At 39.0% G+C, this 20348-nt stretch overlaps 1 protein-coding gene across 2 annotated transcripts in view; it reads right to left on the bottom strand.

Annotated features, from left to right (window-relative positions):
• Mns1 (meiosis specific nuclear structural 1) overlaps positions 1 to 20348 on the bottom strand; it is a 61248-nt gene that overhangs the window by 3987 nt on the left and 36913 nt on the right. Inside the window, exons 8-10 of one of the 2 annotated variants that reach the window (XM_013159820.3) lie at positions 19384 to 19641; positions 16734 to 16859; positions 15086 to 15193 (exon numbers count right to left, since the gene is read on the bottom strand). In XM_013159820.3, coding sequence (XP_013015274.2) covers positions 15098 to 15193; positions 16734 to 16859; positions 19384 to 19641 — 480 coding nt within the window. In that variant the 3' untranslated portion in view covers positions 15086 to 15097. Of the gene's footprint in view, positions 1 to 14713; positions 15194 to 16733; positions 16860 to 19383; positions 19642 to 20348 lie in introns of those variants that run through there. The other variant, XM_013159813.3, reaches the window with a different exon arrangement.

Here is a 20348-nt window from a genome sequence, read left to right on the forward strand (position 1 = left end):
TGGTACATTATTGGTTTGTAGGGTTTGTCATTATCTAGTTTGTCTTTCATGCTATTGTTGCTGGTTTTATTATTATAGCCAAAGTGATAAAGTTACTGCTATTAATCTGTTTTCTCTGTATGCCAGTATCTGGATTACCTCGGTGTCATTAACAGTGAATTAGATCCTAAGCCAGATACACTGCAGTTTCACTTCCCAAATAAGTGGAGGTGGAGGCATTCTGGGACAGAGAGAAAGGCCTGCAGTTAGCCAAATCCCAGAGTGCGCCATTGAAAAGCAGACACTGAGTCTCCATACTAGCAACAAAGTCTTCCACTATAATCAACCTGTAAGCCTCATCACAGAAAACAGACAGAAGCAAGAGAAAACAAGCAAAAAAAAAAAAAAAGAAAAGCCTCCCCAAATTCCCAGCTTCCCCAGAGCAGATCCATAGGGCTTTGATGGGGGAAGAAATCAAAAGTCATACAGTCAAATTATTTGAAAGGAAGAAACAAAAAATACAAATCAAGAAACTCTTGGCAAGTTCAGTGAAAATATAACTAAACCATTAATGATCCTAATAAAATGATCATCATGTATACAGAAAACACTAACAAAAAGCTAACCATGCTAAATGAACTGATGCAGGGAAGTTGTGCCTGTTAGGAGAGAACAAGGAACTCAAGTCCCACCCCGTGAAGCAGCAGCAGTTGCACTGGCCAGGGGAGAACGGGAAACCCCTGAGCCCTGCCGTGTGAGCCAGCAAAAGTCATGCCAGCTGGGGAGAACCAGGACCCCAAGGCTCACTGTAAGTAAGCACAAATCATGCTGGCTGGGCGAGAACCAGAAAGCCACACTTACTTGTATGGAGCCAGCTGGCAGGTGGGCCAGGAGAAGAGTCCCCCTCATAAGCAACCATCTAATTTGGAGGAGCACAGTCTGAGATGATAGCAACTGAAGTAAAGAAACAATACTTTTATGGTTTCACTGGCTCAGCCAGTGGTCTGAGCAACATTTAGAGGATAACAAAAGGCTTATTATGATAGCCATTGTTAACTTCCTATTATCTTGTTTTGAAGTCCTGTATCATTTTCATTGTTTTGTTTTGTTTTTGATTTTATTGTTTTATTTTGTTCTGTCTGATGGTATGGGCAGCTATTTTGAAGATGACAAGATATATAATGGTAGCCATTGTTGATTTCCTATTACCCGATTTTGAAGTCCTGTATCACTTTCATTGTTTTGCTTTGATTGGCTCTATTATGTTGTACTTTGTTTAGTTTTATTCTCTTTAAAATAAAAATAATAAATAAACATGCAAAATGTGAATATCCAGCACAGAAAAGAATAAGAGTTCATGAAAAAGTCAAGTGAATTAACAATTCTATGGAAAGTGTGGTCCGCAAAGCAACTAACCTAAGGAACAGTGTTAGAACTAGAAATTTAGGCCATTCTAAGTGATCAATTATTGAAAGATAGTTGAAAAACAACAAGAGAATAAAAAAGTGGATCCAACAGCTACTATGTGATGGAGAAACTACAGTTAATTGAAATTAATGAAAAATCTGAAGACAGCACAAATGGCATAAAAACTTGTTTTTAGAAATAGAAAATTTTCCAAGTACAGGAAAATTTTAACAGATAAATAAGGCACGTGGAAATCCAAATAGCCACAATCAGCTATTCACAAAACAGCACAGTCAGAATTCCAGAACTCCAGCACAAAAACAGAATCTTAACAGCTGTTGGGCAAAGGCAGTGAATCACTTAGAAAGGAAAGAATTGCAGCAGACTTCTTATAGTCAAAAAAGCTTGAAATGTTTCAAGTGCCTCACTTGCAAAAATCTCTAACCCAGACTGATATGTTCTACAAAATTATCTTTCAATGTTGGTGGAGAAATAAGGTAACTCAGTGGTAGAGACTACCCCAGAAAAGTGACCACCAAAAACCTCTCCAAAAAATTCTCACAGATATTCTAGAAAGAGATAATGACGTTAAGAATGCTAAAAGCCCCAACAGAATGACGACATGAGGTAGGGTGAGCCATTCAGAAGAGGAAAAGAAAATTAGAAACAGGGAAAGAATGCAATGACAGGAATGTCAACACCTATCAGTAATAACTTTCAGTGTGAACGGTCTTAATTCTCACATCCTAAAACAGATTGGCAAAATGATTAAGAAACAAAATCCAGTGGCGTGCTGTAAACAAGAAACATTTAACCCAAAAAGAAATTCATAATAAAAAATCAAAGAATGGAAAACAATATTCGATGGAATGAGAACCCAGAAACAAATAGAAGTAACAACCCTCTATTCAGACACAGTGCACTTCAGCCAAAACTGATCAGAAAAGGTAAAGATGGTCATTACACATTGGTTAATGGAATACTTGAGAGAACAGTTATAAACATGCACCGAACAACAGCACACTCAACTGCATCAAACAAACATTACTGCACACACAAGATCAGATGAACATCCAAATCCACTTCTAATATGAGGAAGGAAATCATAAAGCTCAGAACAGAAATCAAAGAAATCTCATAAAATATATTTAAAAAATCAGAGGTGGCTTTTCAAATGAACAAACTGTTAGCCAATCTTCCAAACAGGAGAGAAAAAACTCAAATCAATGAAATTAAAATGAAAATGGTGAAATCATAATGGACACTACCAAAATCTAGAATATTACCACCACTAACTTTGTAAAGATTTCCAGAAAACTGAAAGTTTTAAAACTGTATAATCCAATAACAGTTAATAAAATTGAAATAATTTTTTATTATTTTGAAGGTAGTAAAATACAGCAGAATAAGACAGAACAAAGCCAATTGAGCCAATGCAATGAAATTGGTACAGAACTTCACAGTAGGTTACCAGGATAACAGTAATAGGTACCATAGTATATCTCATTATCTCCACAAGTAGTTGTCCTTTCAATCAGGAATAGCAAAATCAAACCAAATACAGAACATTATAGAACTTACCAAACAGAATATTGAATAGAGCAATACAATTAATAAGAACAAAGCAAAACAGTGAAAACAATATTTGCCTTCAAAGAGATGGTAGAAGGAAATCCCCCAGTTTTGCTATATTGCACATGGTCATCCTCCCAAGAGATGCTCAGACCTCTGGCTCCCATTTGCTAACGGGGGTGGGGGGGTAGTGGTGGGATGGAATGTTTGATGCTCAGCCTATGTACCTGTAGGTTCATGGCTGCTTACCAGGGAGGCGAGCAGGTTGTTTTCTTTCCCAGCGCCCTAAGTCCCAATATCGTGGGATCTTGGGAGACACTGGATGGTTCTTTCCCTGGAGAGAAAAAACTCAAATCACTCAAGCCATGGCTGTTTAGCAGGGAGGCAAGCGGGTTGCTTTCTGAAACAATAATTTTTTTAAAAAACTACCTACAAAGAAAAGCCCAGGTCCTGATGAATTCACTGCCAAATTCTAAAAGGACCTCAGAGAAGATCTAATGCTAATACTCCTCAAACTATTTAATGAAATTGAAAAGGAAGGTTTTCCCAGTGTTTCCTAGAAGCTAGCATTATCCTAAGTCCAAAACCAGAAAAGGACTCAACCAAAAAGAGAACCAATCTCTTTAATGAATATAGAGATGCAAAACTCCTCAAGATACAAACAGAATGAAACAGATCATCAAAAAGATCAAACATTGTGACCAAGAAGGCTTCATCCTCGGGACATAAGAATATAAGAATGGTTCAACAGATTCCGAAAAATGGTGGCTAGCTAGGGGATCGAGCGAAGAGTCTCTCCGGAGAATTCATACTAGAAGTTAAAAAATGACAACATGGAGAGGGCCAGACAAATCGAAAGTGATTCTTATTAACCAAGACAGTACAGCTGGAGGATTTAAAGTCGTGCTGAGACCGTGAACGCTGATAACGGGAGGCTGCAAATCCCGCGCCTTTAAATCAACAAACTGACCCGTGGACCCAGCAGGAAAAGCTGAGTTGCTTTTGGGGACTGCGGGAAACTGAGACCCGGGCCGGGACTCCGAGTAGCAGCCAGGACTGCACCGCTGCACCAGAGGGGATGTACAAAGCTCTGGTGTTTCAAATCTAAATGGTGCACAGATATCTGACCTTTCAGCGCTGTGCCGGGAGCGCACGCTGTGCACCGTTCCGCGCTGTGCCGGAAGTGCGGGAAAGGTGGGCAGCTTGGTGTGCGGTGGTCCCGGAATGAGGACTTGCACCAGACTCTGGTGAGTACTGGGAACCCCGCGGCTGCTGGGGTTGGCCAGAGAACAGCTGGCCCGCCACCACGGAGAAATCAATAACACAGAGTCTGGTGGCAGACATTTTAGTCTGGCGGCAGAAACTGCAGCATGGTGACATCACCAGGTCCCCCTGTAGGCAGGGCTGGTGGAAGACATCTTGAAAACTGACAGAGCCTGATTACGTGCTGGCTTCAGCTCCACACAGAGAACTTAGTGGGAGACATCTTGGTTTTGGGCGGACCTGCTATTCTGGTGCTCCTGTCACAGAGAGGTTTGGAAGAGAACAGCTGGGATTTGGGCAGAACCCTGTGCCATAGTGACATTACTCAGCTGCTTCTGGTACAAAGAGAACTGGCAGGAGCTACTGGGGCTAAACCAAGCCTCTGCTTGGGGCCCAATAAGCGGATACAAAATAGGCACAACTCAGTGACAACCAGAAAGTACAGCCTAATTTATGAATTAACTGGCACAGAGGCTAGAGACTAGCCTGTACCGCCCCTGCATCCCAGCCTACCCCAGATAACAGTAAATTGGGGAGGACAGCAAAAACTCAAGCCAGCACGCTTCTGAAAGGCCCTAAGCAATTTGGAGAGGGCCAGAGAACTCCAGGACAGTCTGAAAGAAACCAGAAACATGACAAGAGATAAAAATTTAAAAAAAACTCCAGCTGCCCAACAGTAGAAAATAAGCCCAGGAGAACTAAACACTGAAGAGAACAAGCACAGTAACCATCCACTACTCGACACAGCATCAGCCGAAATTAAAAAGTACCTACATGATCTCATAGAGGAATTTAAAGCTGTACTCCTGATCCAAGTAAGGCAAGATATAAAGAGATTAAAGAAATGACAAGCCCTGCCCAAGAGAACACAAATGGAAGAACTGAGGAAATCAGAAAAGAAAGAGAAGCATCTGAAGAAGAATTTAAACATAACTTAGAATACATGAAACAGATCCAAAGAGAATATCAGGAAACTAAAAACTCCATTGAACACTGGCAAAATGCCTTGACAGAAACTAAAGACAGCCTTCTGAAACTTGAAGAGAGATTTAGGGCATATGAACAAGTGAAAGAAAAAGCCTCTTAAAAATAACAAGGAACCAGAAAGAAGCAATTCAAAAACTAGAAGATGACAAAAAGATACATAACCTAAGAATAAAGAATGTGAGTGAGGTAGCAGGAACATCCAAAAATGAAATACAAAAAATATTCACAGATATATTAAAGCAAAATTTCCCATGTATAGCAAAAAGAAATGATATCCAGATAAAAGAGGCATACAGAACGCCAGCTACCTACAACCAAAACAGATCTACGCCTAGGCATATAATAATCGAGATCCCAGAAATCCACCAAAAGAACAGAATATTAAAAGCAGCCAGAGAAAAGATGCAGGTTACCTATAACGGGAAAACTATCAAAATAACAGCAGACTTATCAACACAAACTCTTTAAGTCAAGAAGGGAGTGGGGAGAAATATTCCAAGTCCTGAAAGAAAAAAATATGCAACCAAAGTTCATATACCCATCAAAACTCTCTCTAAAAATTAATGGAGAAATAAGATACTTTCAAGACAAGGAGGAACTGTGGGAGTTCGTGGCCACCAATCCAACCCTACAGAGAGCGCTGAAGGACATTACAGAGAAAGAGAGGAAGAGATATCAGGATTCCAGCAACAGTGGCAGAGAGGTCTCAGTGAACGGGGCAGACAATGGAATGAGGGAATAAGGTGGACAAATTATAGCAGAAAAGTGGAGTAGCAGACATGAGGCAGAGACGGTAAGCTAGTCTTTAGTATAGACAGCTCTGAAACTATATTTTAAAAAAAAAGCAGAGGTCATTGCTAATGGTGTATAACGATTTAAAAAACACAGTAGTCCTAGTGCCATATTTAGATTGAATTTAATTTGTTCTGGTCTGTCCACTCATGTCAGATTTGAGGACACAGACCTCTAGAACCAAAAATAGCAGGTTATACCATGGTAACTATCCTTACTTTCCTATTGACTTAGGCTGAAATCCTGTATTACTTACATTGTCTTACTATGACTGATCTTAATTGTATCTGAATCATAAGACTATTGGTTGGCCTTGACTGATCCTATTTGAAATCGGTATGCGTGTTAGAATCAACCCTAAAAGTAGAGGAAACTACTCTGAGCATGACAAGATGTAAAGGATATCCATACTGGTATGAATCAGTAACAGCTCTCAAATCCTACAATGCTGTCAAAGTTAAGTTTTTATAAAAATAGGTGATAGTATGTTTAACTATAATAAGCCAGTGTTGTGGACAAATCTATTGAGAATAACAAGAGAAAACATAGTAGCTACGGAAGATCATTTATATTGTAGTTTTATATGTCTTATCCATTGCATGTTTTTCTAGGAAATTGTTTTGCTGTCTTGCTATGACTTGGTTTTCCCTATAATACAGAGAGGATAGATATATAGGTAGAAATTCACACATGGGTTTTTTTTTTTTTTCTTAAATTATTTACGGGAACAGATTATATAATGCAAGAAGTAAGGAACAAATACTCTGAGGAAGAGACCCTGAGAAACCCGAGGCTTATTTTGTAGCATTATAATATAAATTCTAGCAATCTATTGTTTGCTGATTAGAATGACATTGGACTGGTTTCTTCAATTCAACTTCAGCATATGCAGAGATGGAGACGGCTATCACAAAGAGAATGAGAGATGCGATGGTAGTTGCTATTGTCTTCCCTAATTTGGAACTTGAGGACCTAAAAAGACTTCATCATCCTGTAATGATTTGATTAGTTCTATAATATGCAATAAGTATATAAAGTGGGTGAAGATAGGGACAACTATTTGTAAGAAGCTAGAGACAGTTAGATAATGAAGATCTCCAGTGGACTTGCTTTGAAATCTGTATTTCTTTAAATTGTTTTTTATTTTATTTTTTTTAAATGTTCTGTTCTGTTTTGATATGTTTAATCTTACCCTCTTTGAGATGTAAAACAAATGTGTAAGACTGATAATCATATTACTGAGCTTTTGTTCGATCATAGAGCAGAATGGTTTGTAGGGTCACTCTTTGAATGTCATTCTAAATACTCTAATTCTATAACCTGAACAGCTATTTCGAAGATGACAATGTGTAACTTATCAACCGGCAATTTCTTACCTTTTGTTTGTCTGTAATTTTGTATTATTTCTACCCTTTTTTTTTAATCTCCATGTATTTTTTTCGTTTTCTTTTCTTTAAATAAAAAAAAAAGAATGGTTCAACATAAGCCATTCAGTAAGTGTAATATCTTGCATTAACAGAAGCAAAGACAAAAATCACATGATCATTTCAGTAGGTACAGAAAAGGCCTCTGGAAAAATCCATTCATGATAAAAAGCCTGAGAAAAACAGGCATAGAAAGATCCTGTCTCACTCTGATAAAAGACATTTGTGACAAACCAGACAGCATCAGATTAAATGATGCTTTCCCTCTAAAATCAGGAAGACAAGGATTTCCACTATGACCACTCCTATTCAACACAGTCCTCAAAGTATTAGCTAGAACAATTAGGAAAGAAAAAGAAATAAAAGGGATACTAATAGGAAAGGAAGAAGTCAAATCACCACTGTTTGCAGTTGACCTGGTTCTCTACATTGAATACCAGCCCCCCCCCCAATCCACCAAACGACTCCGAATTGCCAAATTTAGCAGTGTAGCAGTGTCTTTCTTCTCTCATTGCTGAGGCAAAATACCCAACACCCACAAGTTAAAAGAAGAAAGGTTTATTTCAGCTCTGTTTATAGAGCTTTCAGTGTATAACTGGCTGGCTCCAAAGCAAAGTGCAAGGCAGAGGGGAAACAATCCATGGAAAGGCAGGGAGCGAGCAGCAGGAGGCTGCTCTTCCCTCTTATCCCACCCACACACACAGGTGAGCTTCTATCTTCATTAAATCCATTCACCCACACCTAGAGCTATGCCAGTTCCAACCAGTGCACTTAGCAGGGTTGGGGCAGACGAATAATACCTTACATATTGTTATCTTTAAAGTTGTTGGTCAGGGTACAACATACAGGCATAAAAACTCTAATAGATTTTAGCACACACCTCCCCTTTTAATGATCTAAGAGATACTAATAGTATAACTTACTTGCAGTTTTTACTTTTTCCTACTATCCTTTCACGTATGCTAGCTCCTCTTTCCCTCTGAATAAATTCGTTCCATTTAATAATAGCTTTTACACATTTTATACTTTATTTTTATACTTTATTTACTCTTTTAGATTTTCACACCAGGGACACAATACAGTGTCTACACATGTGAGTCTAATTTATTTCAAAGCAACAGTAACAACGTGAGCCAGCAGGTGAATCAGGTGACCTCGCGGTGTGCTTGAAGACAAAGACAGGGAATAAAAGCAGAAGGGGGGCCATCCCCAGTCTATTACTTTTTTTTCTTTTTTTGCTCTTTTCTGAATTGTTGGGGAGAACCCCACCACAGAAAACTTACACCATCCCCTAACCCAGAGACCAAGTTCAGATAATCCCTTGCTTACTGCCTCATTTTTTCTCTCCTGCTCATTTCTCTAGTTTCCCAAAATTTGCATGTTCATCCTTTGTCTTCCAGCCTACTTCTACTTTCTCTTCAGTTATCTTTGTTTTACCCACTATTCTTCTTAACTCTCCCCATCACAGGGTAACACCTCTCTAACGAGGGGAAAAACTCTGAATACATTTTTTTGCTTTCGTACTGAGGATTGAACTCACAACCTCTTGCTTGCCAGGCAGGCACTTGTGCCACTGAGCTAAATCCCCAGCCCCGATGGGAAAAATTTTGAATACAAGCTCCCAATTTATTAGTTCTCTTACAGATTTTGCTCCTGTGTTTTATGGTACAAAATTAGTATCTTCTACAGTTTGTCATTTTCTAAACTGTGCTTGATGCTATTATATTACTGCTAATTATACTACTTTAGCTAGGATGTCATATCAGTTGTAATCAGTTGTTTTCCCTTCTGTAACAATCCTGAGAAACTCTGGGGTAATACCTAACCACAGCCCAGCACTGAGGTGGGCACTGAGCCAGATACCAACATCTCATTCTTAACTGAGAAGGTAGAACCGAGAGCAGACACAAGCCAAGAACCTCCTATACTCAGAAGATATCCCTTAGGAACAGACTTGATGCTACGAATATAGCCACCTAGACAGGACTTGATGCTACTAATATAGCCACTTACTACAAAAACTTACAAGGATTGGTATGGTTTGTGTCTTGGTGTCCCCTCAAAGCCTCATGCAGACAGGGAGGCAACTGAGTCTAGCATTTGTGATTGGTTCACAGTCTAGTGCTGGGAGTGGCAGTGTGAGTGCTGCACCTGCCCAAGGGTAGGTAGCCAGCACACAATATAAGGAAAAAAGGAGGTGTGCTCTTCCCTTTCGTCCCTTTGTTCTGGTTACCCCTGGTATCTGCCACAGCTGCAATGAATGACTGACCCTCAGCCATGCCACTCTGTCTTCAAACCAGCTGAGCACAGACTAAAACCTCCAAAAACTGTAAGCCCAATAAATCTTTCCTTCCTTCATTTTGAGTGTCAGGTATTTTGTCCCAGCAATGAGAGAAAAGTAACCAAGACAAGGATCAACACAGAAAACACAGTATATATTTTTGAAACCCAAAATGACAAGATGTGGAAGAAAGATGTAACCTGAAACCTTCAGCTCACCCAGAACAAGTCTAGGACACAGAGAGACAGAGGAAAACAGAAAACACACACCTGAAATTTCTGAAATGATAGAAACCAAATTAAAGAAACAAATCCATAAGGCGATAGAGGAAGTGAGACTAGAAATAATCTCTCAGGTATAAAAAGAAATATTGACAATTATAAAGGAATTGATTAGCAAATCTTGAGACAGATAAAAAGTAGATCATGATAGAAAGAGGGTAGAAATTATGAACAATCAATATAGGAAAGAAACAGATTCAAACAGATATACAGGAAATTAGAAATTCCATTGAAAGCTGAAAAATGACTTGAATGAAACTGAAGACTGACTTTCAGTTTTGAAGACAGGATGTGGCTAGTGACCACGAAAGGCAAGATCTCTCAAACAAAACAAAACAAAACAAAACAAAACAAGGGATCAAGAAATAATCCAACAGCTGCAAGACAATACAAAGACAAACAATATAAAACTGATAGGTGTTAGTGAAAAAGCAAGAGCTAACAAATGACATAAAAAGACTATCTGCAAAAGTAATAGCAGAAAATTTCCCAAACATGAGAACATAACCTGACATCCAGGTAAATGGGGCCTAGAGAATCCCAATTAGTCATGACCAAAATAAATCTACACCTCAACATACAATAATCAAGATCCCAGAAATTCAACACAAGATCAGAATATTAAACCTGTTAGGGAAAGGAAACAGATCACCGATAAAGGCAAGCCCATCAGAATCATGGCAGACTTCTCGACACAAACCCTCAGATCAAGAAGATCTGAGTGAAGTACTCAAGTCCTGATAGAAAACTACTTCCAACCCAGGTTCACGTACCCTGCAAAAGTATCTTTCAAAATTAATGGAGAAATAAGATACTTTTACGACACAGAACTGAAGAAACTCATGACTACCAAACCAACTCTACAATGAGTACTGAGAGAGATAAAAATGACAATTTCAAGAGCAACTACAGGAAGAAACCACCATGGAGGGTAAGTGGTTAAACAGGGAGGTAAATCAGGGAACCGACGGCAGGAAAATAACATGACAAATATAAGCCAATACATATTAGTTATGACATAAATGTAAATGGCCTCAATTCACCAGTTAAAAGAAACAGACTGCCAGAATGGATCAAGAAAGAAAATCCAACCATTATGTTGTACAGAAGAAACACATTTAACTCAAACAAAATGTATAAACTAAAAGTCAAAGGACAGAAAATAATACTCCATGCAACAGGAACCCAAAAATAAGCAGAGGTAGCTATTTTATTTACAGAAAATGTCAATTTCTAACTAAGAATGATCAAGAGATAAAAAGATCACTATATACTTCTTAGGGGAAAAACTGAAGAGGAAGAGATACCAATTCACGTATGTATGCATCAAACAGAGGTGAACCCAACTATATAAGACAAATATTAATAGACATTGAAATTCAAATGAGCAAATACAATGTAAAGGGAGGCCTTAGTACCCCACTGTCACAAAGAGATAGATCAACTAGACAAGAAATTGGCAAACAAATATCAGAACTGAAATGCACTGTAAACAGACTTAGTAGATACTATAGTTTTCACCCCACAACATCAGAATACACATTCTTCTCAGCTGCACATAGGATGCTCTCTAAAACAGACCATATGCTAGCCTACAGAACATGCTTAACTGGAATTATCCCATGCACATTATGTGGCCATACTGTGATGAAATAGGAAATTAGTGACAAAAGAAACCACAAACACTCCATAAACTCATGGAAATTAAATACCACCCTCCAGAACAAACAATGGGTCCCAGATGAACTTAAAGAAGAAATTAAACAATATCTACAATCAAATGAAACAACAGATACAACATACTGGAATCTGCGGGATGCAGTGACAGCAGTCCTAAGAGAGAAATTTGTGCTGGTCAATTCTCACATTCGGAAAACAGAACAAGCACAAATAAACAACCTAATGTTACACTACAACCTCTAGGAAAAGAAGAGTAAGTCAAGTCCAAAGCCCACACAAGGGAGGAAATTATAAATTATCAGAGCAATTGAGACTAAAAAAAACACAAAGAATTAATGAATGAAAGAGTTAGTTCTTTTCAAGAATGAATAAAGTTGATAAACTGTTAGCTAACTTCATCAAAAAAAGAAAAGTGAAGACTCAAATCCATGCAATGAGGAATGAAAAGAATGAAATCATTAAAGATCCTGTGGGAATCCAGATCATCTGTATGTACTTTGAAAACTTGTATTCTCATAAAATAGAAAAAACAGAAGAAATGGGCAGATTTCTAGGTATGTATGAATTTCCAAAGCTGAATCAGGAAGATATAAAAATTCTGAATAATTGAATATAAATAAATGAAATTGAAAGTGTAATTAAAATCTCACTAACAAAGAAAAGCCCAGCTCCTGATGGATTTACTGCTCAATTCTACAAGAAAATTAGAGAAGATTTAATGCCAATACTCCTCAAAATTGAAAGGGAAGCAATACTGCCTAACTCATTCCTGGAAGTAAATATTATCCTATTAGCAAACCAGAGTAAGACCCAACCAAAAAAAGAACTACAGACCAATCTCCCTAAAGAACATAGATGCAAAAATCCTCAATAAGTTACTAGCAAATAGAATGTAGCAAATCATCAAAAAAGCAACATACTATGACCAAGTAGGATTCATCTCAGGAATGCAAGGATGGTTCAACATATGATAATCAATAAATGTAATATACCATGCAAATAAATCTAATGACACAGTCACGTGATCATCTCAATAGATGCAGAAAAGCTTCTGACAAAGTCCCACACTCATTCATGATAGAAACTCTACAGAAAATCAGAATAGATGGTCTTTACCTTAGCCTGGTTAAAAAAAAAAAAACCACCATATATGACAAACCAACAGCCAATATCATTACAAATAAAGAAAAACTGAAAGCTTTTGTTCTAAAATCAGGTACCAGACAAGGTTATCACTACTCCTGTTCAGTACAGTTCTGGAAACATTAACCAGAGCCATTAGACAAAAGAGAGAAATAAAAGGAATAAGAATAGGAAATGAAGGAGTTAAATTATCATTATTCACAGACAACATGGTACTCTGCATAGAACACCCCAAAAACTCCACCAAAAAACAATCAGATTTAACAACCAAATTTAGTAGTATAAAAGATGGATACAAACTCAACATTCAAACATAAATAACATTCCTGCACAACCACAACAAACTCACTGAGAGAGAAATTAGGGAAACCACACTCTTCACAATAGCATCCAAAAAAAAACACTTAGGAGTCAGTCTAACACAGGAAGTAAAAAAATCTGTACACTGAAAATTACAGTACTCTGAAAAAGGAGATCAAAGAGGACATCAGAAAATGGAAAAAATCCCTTGCTCATGGGTAGGAAGAACCAGCATAGTGAAAATGAGCGGTGAGACCTCTGTTGGATAGGTCCCCGAGTGCAAAGTCCTGTCCTTGGCAACTGTCTAAGCTGGAACATGGGCCCAGGGAGGAGTGGGGCATTGGACCCCGGGCGAAGACTCAACTGGGCTCGAAGCGCCTAGCATAGATCCTGGCTGGTTAGACCAGCACTGGACACCAGATGAACAATCTGGGGCTATGGGACCCACTCAAAATACCAGATGGAGGCTTGTGCAGGCCTGGGGCACCCAGGTGTGCCCAGGGTTGATAAGAGATTCTGGTGGGCCCAAGGGTACTAGGTGCTAGGTGGAATCCAATGCTAAGAGGCAGGTAGAACTCCAGTGGGCCACTTGGCTGAGACCCAGACGAGTCTGGGACAGTGGCAAAGTGCAGGATGGAGACTCCAGTGTGGCCAGGGAGGGGCAGGCGTCTGGCAGTGAGTGGAGCTCTGGCAGGCCAGGCACACTGGACAGGGAGTCACATGGGCCTGGGGCTCTCCATGGAGGATGGGACTAGGGCTGGAAGTTAGAGAGAATCCTGGGCAGCTCTCGGATGCTGTGAGGCAGGGAAACACTGAGCGGCAGGTACAGACTCACGTGATCCAGTGTCAACTCTGAGTCTCAGCTGGAGGGCCTGGAGAGCATATGACAAACCTGAGGGGCCCAGCGCTAACCCGGACAAGCTTAGCACTCAGTTGGGACTGAAATGGGCCCGGCACTAATGCAGGCTGATGAATGGTGACACCAGGCACAGGCAGCTGGGCAGATGGTTGCAGTAAACAGTTTATCCTCTTGCTTCCTGAGGCTGGGCGGGAGGGGAGGGAGACTCCCCTGCCCTTAGTGAGCACTGGCATGTAGAGGGGAGTGTTCGCAGAGGGGAGGATGGGGTGAAGGGGCTTGCATATCACGAGTCTGTCCTGGGACACTGGTGTCTGTGGCACTCGCTGGGTCCCTCAGACTATTTGGGAAGTTCTCAAGATGGCTGTTCCAGGGGCTGGGGATTTAGCTCAGCGGCATAAGCGCCTGTCTTATAAGCAGGCAGTCGTGAGTTCTATCTCTGGTACCGATAAAAAGGAAAAAGACCAAAAAAAAAAAAAAAAAAGATGGCTGTTCCCAGGCAGATGACAGTGGGGCCCTAGTGGATCACTTCCCCTCTTTTTAACTGCTACCCAGATCTTCAAATTGATCTTCTCTATCAAGGTATGTGTCTCTCTCTGGTTTCCAGTTTCCTGCGTTTTTAGTTAATCTTCCCTGAGTCCCACATGAATCCTCATTTAACCAAGGTAAATCCCCACTTTTAAAAGTGCTCTAAGACCAAATTCTCCGAATTTCCCTGGCCAAACTAAGGAAGTAAAGTTCTTAAACATAAGAGAGCAGTCACTTGGCCCAAAGCCTTTATTAGTCAGCGTGAATAGACTCCTGAGGATGGGGATACAGAAACTCTCTGAACAGTAAAGGAGACACCGAGAAGTGAGTCCTGGATTTGGCCTATACTTCTATACTGAGTGTAATAACGCGGACGATGGTATAAAATCCAGACCTTCAAATTACCAGTATAACAACAGAAAGAAGATAATTTTGCAGTTAAAGACTGCAAAATTAAGTTGTCTTTATCTGCTAATTGTTTATAAATTATGAAATAAGGTGATATTTTAGAAAATTCAAGTAAAACACTAAACTGTAACACAAAAGTTACACTGACATCTAGTGGTTACAAATGAAAGAACCCAGGTTTTACCAGATCTTGCTATTATTGCTTCTGTTCAGGAATTTCATTCCTTTTCTGATACACTTTCCTAAACTCTTCGCCAAGCATGTCAACATCATCTTCTGTTTTAAATACTCCCTGCAAGAAAAATATTTTGTAGGTTACTTGTGAATGTCAGAATATTTCACAAACTTCTTTTGAGACTAACAAATACAGAGACATGAGGTAGGAAAATCATCTAAGATACTGAAATTTATGCCACAGTATTTAAATAAAAATCAGTGTTTCCCAAAAGTCAGCTCCAGGGCAGGAACTTGTGACAGGAATTTGGGCTCCTCTAGTTTACAACTACAGACACTGCTGTTGGGAGTACCTGGAAGGATAGTAATTAAATTCACTTTGTACTCTTCAACAGCTCTACAATATCCGAGAAAGGTAGCAGTGAGGAGCCTGGGCTTCAGTGGATTCACGTATGGAACTCTTTGTCTGTTTGTTTGTTTGGTCTCAGTTGTATGGCTAATCAGCAACATGCAACCTGGCAGCAAAGAATCCAGGTTTGGATTTAAATAAGCCCTTTGAATTTAATTTAAACAAGCTGTTTGAAATTGTTCACAGATTTACGAGGTCCTCCTCCTGCCTCTCAGCTGTTTTCCCCACCAAAAAAATGCTGCAACCAGAGACTCCCAGAATTTATAATCTATTCTATGGGCTTTGTCAGAGACCTATGGATTGTATCATTAATATATTATTTTATTCTTTAATTCTGTCTAGCCAATTAGATTATAAGGTCCTATGGCCTGGCAATTGTTACTTACATAATTCTTTTTCTCCTTTCCTTAGTACTGGCCTGAACACTAAGTGTTCAAATTAAAAAACTCAACAGCATGATTTCTATATTTCAGTAATGGTAACCTTATTTCCATGACTCCAGATGATTCTGTGACTACGAAACTTACTTTATTGATAGTCACAACGTATCTCACGTAGACTTGAAAATTCACTATTTCTTGGAATTACAGTCAAACCCTGGGTTGTGATTAACTAGGTCTGTGAGTGTTCTGCAAGACGAGCAAACATTTCTGAGACATTTCAACTTGCTAAATAAGTGATGTCTTACGACATGAGCAGTACAACAGGCTGAATGTCATGTGGTCACAATGGTTCGTCTCTCTTCTATTTTGATACACAAGTGCATTGGGTTAGAAACAGAACCAATGACTCTCACAAACCAAGGTTTCACTGTTTCTAAAAGTGAGACCACCTAGCACCTCGTCACAACCTTCTAATACAGAACCCCACTCCGCAAATTCAGTTCAAGACTCACCCCTCATTGGTGTTTCCCCTTACAATGTTTCCATGCAGCTGTTATCTGGGGTCCACCATGTACAGTGGTTGGGTACTTATTCTTAGACATGTACTGAAAGGGGCTGAAAAGAACCTCCAAAATATAAATGTAGTGCCTCAGTATAATACAAACTCCACATACCTCAATGTGTGTAGACAGACTCCTACTTTAGAGATGTTCAGATGTGCTCTGCAAGGTTTAAAACCCAGCCAGGTCCTGCTGCTGCCCATAAGCCAGCAAGAAGTGCATGGCAACCACCCTCTGCCCCCCCCGTGTCATGCTTCCCACAGTTCAAGGTCATGCGGATGGCACCTGGAGACAAACTTCACTTACTTTAGGGAGATATCCTAGCAACTTCGTAGCATGCTCTTTGAGAAGCTTTAGCCTTTCTTCTTCGATAATTGCATTGATACACCCTTGTCTTCTTTGCTGCAACTGCCACTCTTCCAGTTCACGTTGCTGGAAACATAAACCCAATTTTACTGACTGTTACAAATACATTGACCTTTTAGGAAGTTTTCATGTAAAACTGTTTTGCAGTGAACTGCAGTATAAAGTTGATGATCTATCGCACTAAGTTCAAATGATACTTGTGCGTACATTTTCACATATACTATACGTATACACGTATCTAAGATCTTTTACCATTACTGCTTCAGGTGTAAGAACAATAGCTATGACTGAGTTTTTAAAAGTGCTTTATAGATATTATCTCCCTTAAATTTTAGAGACAGGTCACAATTGGTTTAAATCAAGACTAAGAAACCGATTTTTATCGTCTTCCCCGTGATGGAAGCAGGAGGCCATGAGGAGATTAAAGAAGAGCACTAACTACAGTTACACCGATACCAGTTAGAAGACACTTTCAGAAGGTGATGGCAATTGTACTGAGTGCCTGAGCAAAGTTACATACAAGAGAAGCTGGATTTAAGAGATCCCGCAGTGGTCAGTAGGATCTGGTGGCTGACCGAAAATCTTTCTGTGAAAAAGAGAAAAACTGCAGGAGTGATTCCAGGGTGATGGATCAGGCTGATGAAGTGATTACGTTCTTTAACCAGGATTCAGGCTACAAGAATTAGAAAACATTTGTCTGACTCTGTTCACCTCTGGATTTCCAACTGTGTCTCTCTCTCTAAATGCTACTGTAGTCCAGAAAAATTCCTAAGAAAACATAGCCTAAGCTTCATGCTTCCACTTGTCCTCAGGGGTTTTTAACTTGTATTCCTCTTTTAAACTCAATATGCCTAGAACAAAAGTTGCTGTATCTTTCAAACCCAACTCAAAATATACAAAAAATAGCATTTGTGTTGTTTCTCATATTTGAAAGCTCTGAATGATTTTGACTTAATTCACGCTGCCCTATGTGAGAACAGCATTAGACAATTCTTATCTGTTCCTCCTGTAAAAATACTTTTCCTTCTCTTTCCTATTGTCATCACCTCACTTCTAATTACTATTTTCTCTTACTGATAATCACATTATACTAAATGCCACAGTAGACAATTCGCCACTGTACCCTGTCTAACCTTCTGCTTGACATCCGGGTTTCTCCACCGAGTACGTTGCTATAGGCTGCCAGTGTAGAACAGCCTTCCCGTCTCCTTTTACTCTCATATATTTCCAGGTAAACCCACAAAGTTTCTAAGTGTACTGAACAATTAGTAAACTATACACTACCAAATTCTATCAGTGTTTACAATGTACATTTAATAACGTATTCTTAGTATACCTCAGTTTTATGTATAATCCAGCCCATTGGGCATCTATTTATACCCTATTTTCTGCAGTAGATCAGAAGTTTTGGTTCCCTTCCCAACACATACAACAGGATCTATCAGTCAGAATCTGTTGACTATAAAGATAGCCTGAGAACATATTTTAGTCCACTTATGAAGAGATTAACCTGTTGATCCCAGCTCTGCTACTTATTTACCAAGAATTTTTGGCAGTGAATATGCTTTTTTTATGCCTTAGCCACCACTTATCTTTAAAGTGAGATGGTAATAGCACCTAATTCAAAGGGCTAAAAGCTCAAAGAAATTATCCCATTGTTTATAATGAGGTTAGAATGAGTGACATATATAAGTGCTCAATAAAAGTTAGTTACTCCATTTTTATTGCTTATATTTCTTTACTGTATGCCAAAAAAAAAATCTGCTTCTCATATTTAGAGCTCTATTCTTTCAGAGCACTTTCACATGATCTCATCTGGCTCTTAACACAGCCTAGAGACATATACTATATAAATATTACTTTGGTTTTATAACATACACAGACAAGTCAGTGTCCAAAGTCACCAAGCTCGTTCCCTCTCCAACTCCTAAATCCACATTTCCAAATAGAAATCTTTGCCTTTGGCCTCAAAATCAATATAGACAAATAGAATTATTTACCCTCTCGAAGTCTATTTTTCCTTCTACATATGCTTCCTCCAGGATATCATCCACTTGTTAAAGATGACAGAAACAGTATTATAATTCCCCCTGTTGCTCTCGTGTTGCTGCCTGAATCACCTTCTAATGAGCAGATCTCAGCACACAGCTTTCCTCATTCGTTGGTGGCTCCCATTGGACAAAGCCCACATCCTTAACCATCATTCAGAGAATTCATGTTCTGCCGTTTCTCTATGTCACGCCAACACCTCCATACCTGGATTATAATATTATATAATCCCATGTATGACATATCTTTATAATTAACTTGTATAGCTCTTCTCAGCCAAGATCATAAATTCACAATGACATATGGACTTAGCTATATTTGCCTTTATGTTGTCAACATCAACCAGCGTTTAGCACATAAAAACATCAACAAATAGATTTTAGATGCTTTGATAAATGATTAGTCAGAAAATGTGCATATCATGTGGTTGATAAGCGGATATCTATCATTGCCTGGCACATAAAAGTTCTCCATGAACGTTCAGTGGATAAACAGATGAGCAGGTTACTGCTCCGTGAGGACTTAGAAACATTTCTATTACCTTATCTGCAAGGAACTGGTTGCGACGCTCTTCAATAAGTTTTTCCACAGCCCTTCTGTGCTCCAGCTGCTTCATCCTTCGTTTCTGGGCGTTCATTAATTCTATCCGATCGTCTTCGGCAAGCTTCGCCAGCAGAGTTTTTCTAAACATTTCCTCCTCCTCTTTTGCAGCCTGCTGTACTAGCTCTTTCAAGGCCATCTGGTCCTCAAAATCCTGCTTCATCTCATTTTGCTTTCTTAATTTCTCTTCTGCTTCTTCCTAAACAATAATACGACTAAAAGTTAACTAGCACCATTTCTTTGAAACCAATTCATAAAGAAAACATGAGATAACTTAGTTAAGCTTGGTATTCAACTGCGAAAACTTACAAACTAAAAACTTAACATTTTTTTTTTTTTTTTGGAACTGGGGATCTAATTCACAACCTCACGCTTGCCAGGCAGGTGCTTGCACCACTGAGCTAAACCCCTGGCAAACTTACATCCTTTCATAGTCCTTTGCCCCACTCTTTTAAAACTATTTGAATACAGCAACTGTTCTTTTGGATTTCCTTGAATTACTTACTTTAAAAGTTTTAAATTATATATATTTGCCATCCTGGTCGCACTCATAATTAACAGGAAACTATGTTGAACAGAGCTAGATGAGAACATTTTATGCACCTGGTTTTATTAACCTATCATCTGTGGTAGTCACACCAACTGTGAGTCCTTCTAGAATCTTGCCCAAGTTGTCCAAACCAGTAATTTTAGTTTCTGACTTCCTTTCTTTATGAATTCAAAGCTGCATTTACTCATCTCTGGTAACCTAATATGACTATCATTCTTCAAAATTCAATAAAATTTAAATAATTTAGCAATAACATTTAGAAGTTTTTTGGGAAACTCAAATTTACTTGAACCAGTTCAAGTCCTCTTCTGCAAGCTTTATTTTCTGAATTAAAGTTGCAAGCATATCAAAAACAC

Source organism: Cavia porcellus, unplaced genomic scaffold (genome assembly GCF_034190915.1).
Source record: "Cavia porcellus strain 051 isolate PalLab524CR breed Dunkin Hartley unplaced genomic scaffold, mCavPor4.1 scaffold_8, whole genome shotgun sequence".
In the NCBI taxonomy this organism is placed as follows: Eukaryota; Metazoa; Chordata; class Mammalia; order Rodentia; family Caviidae; genus Cavia; species Cavia porcellus.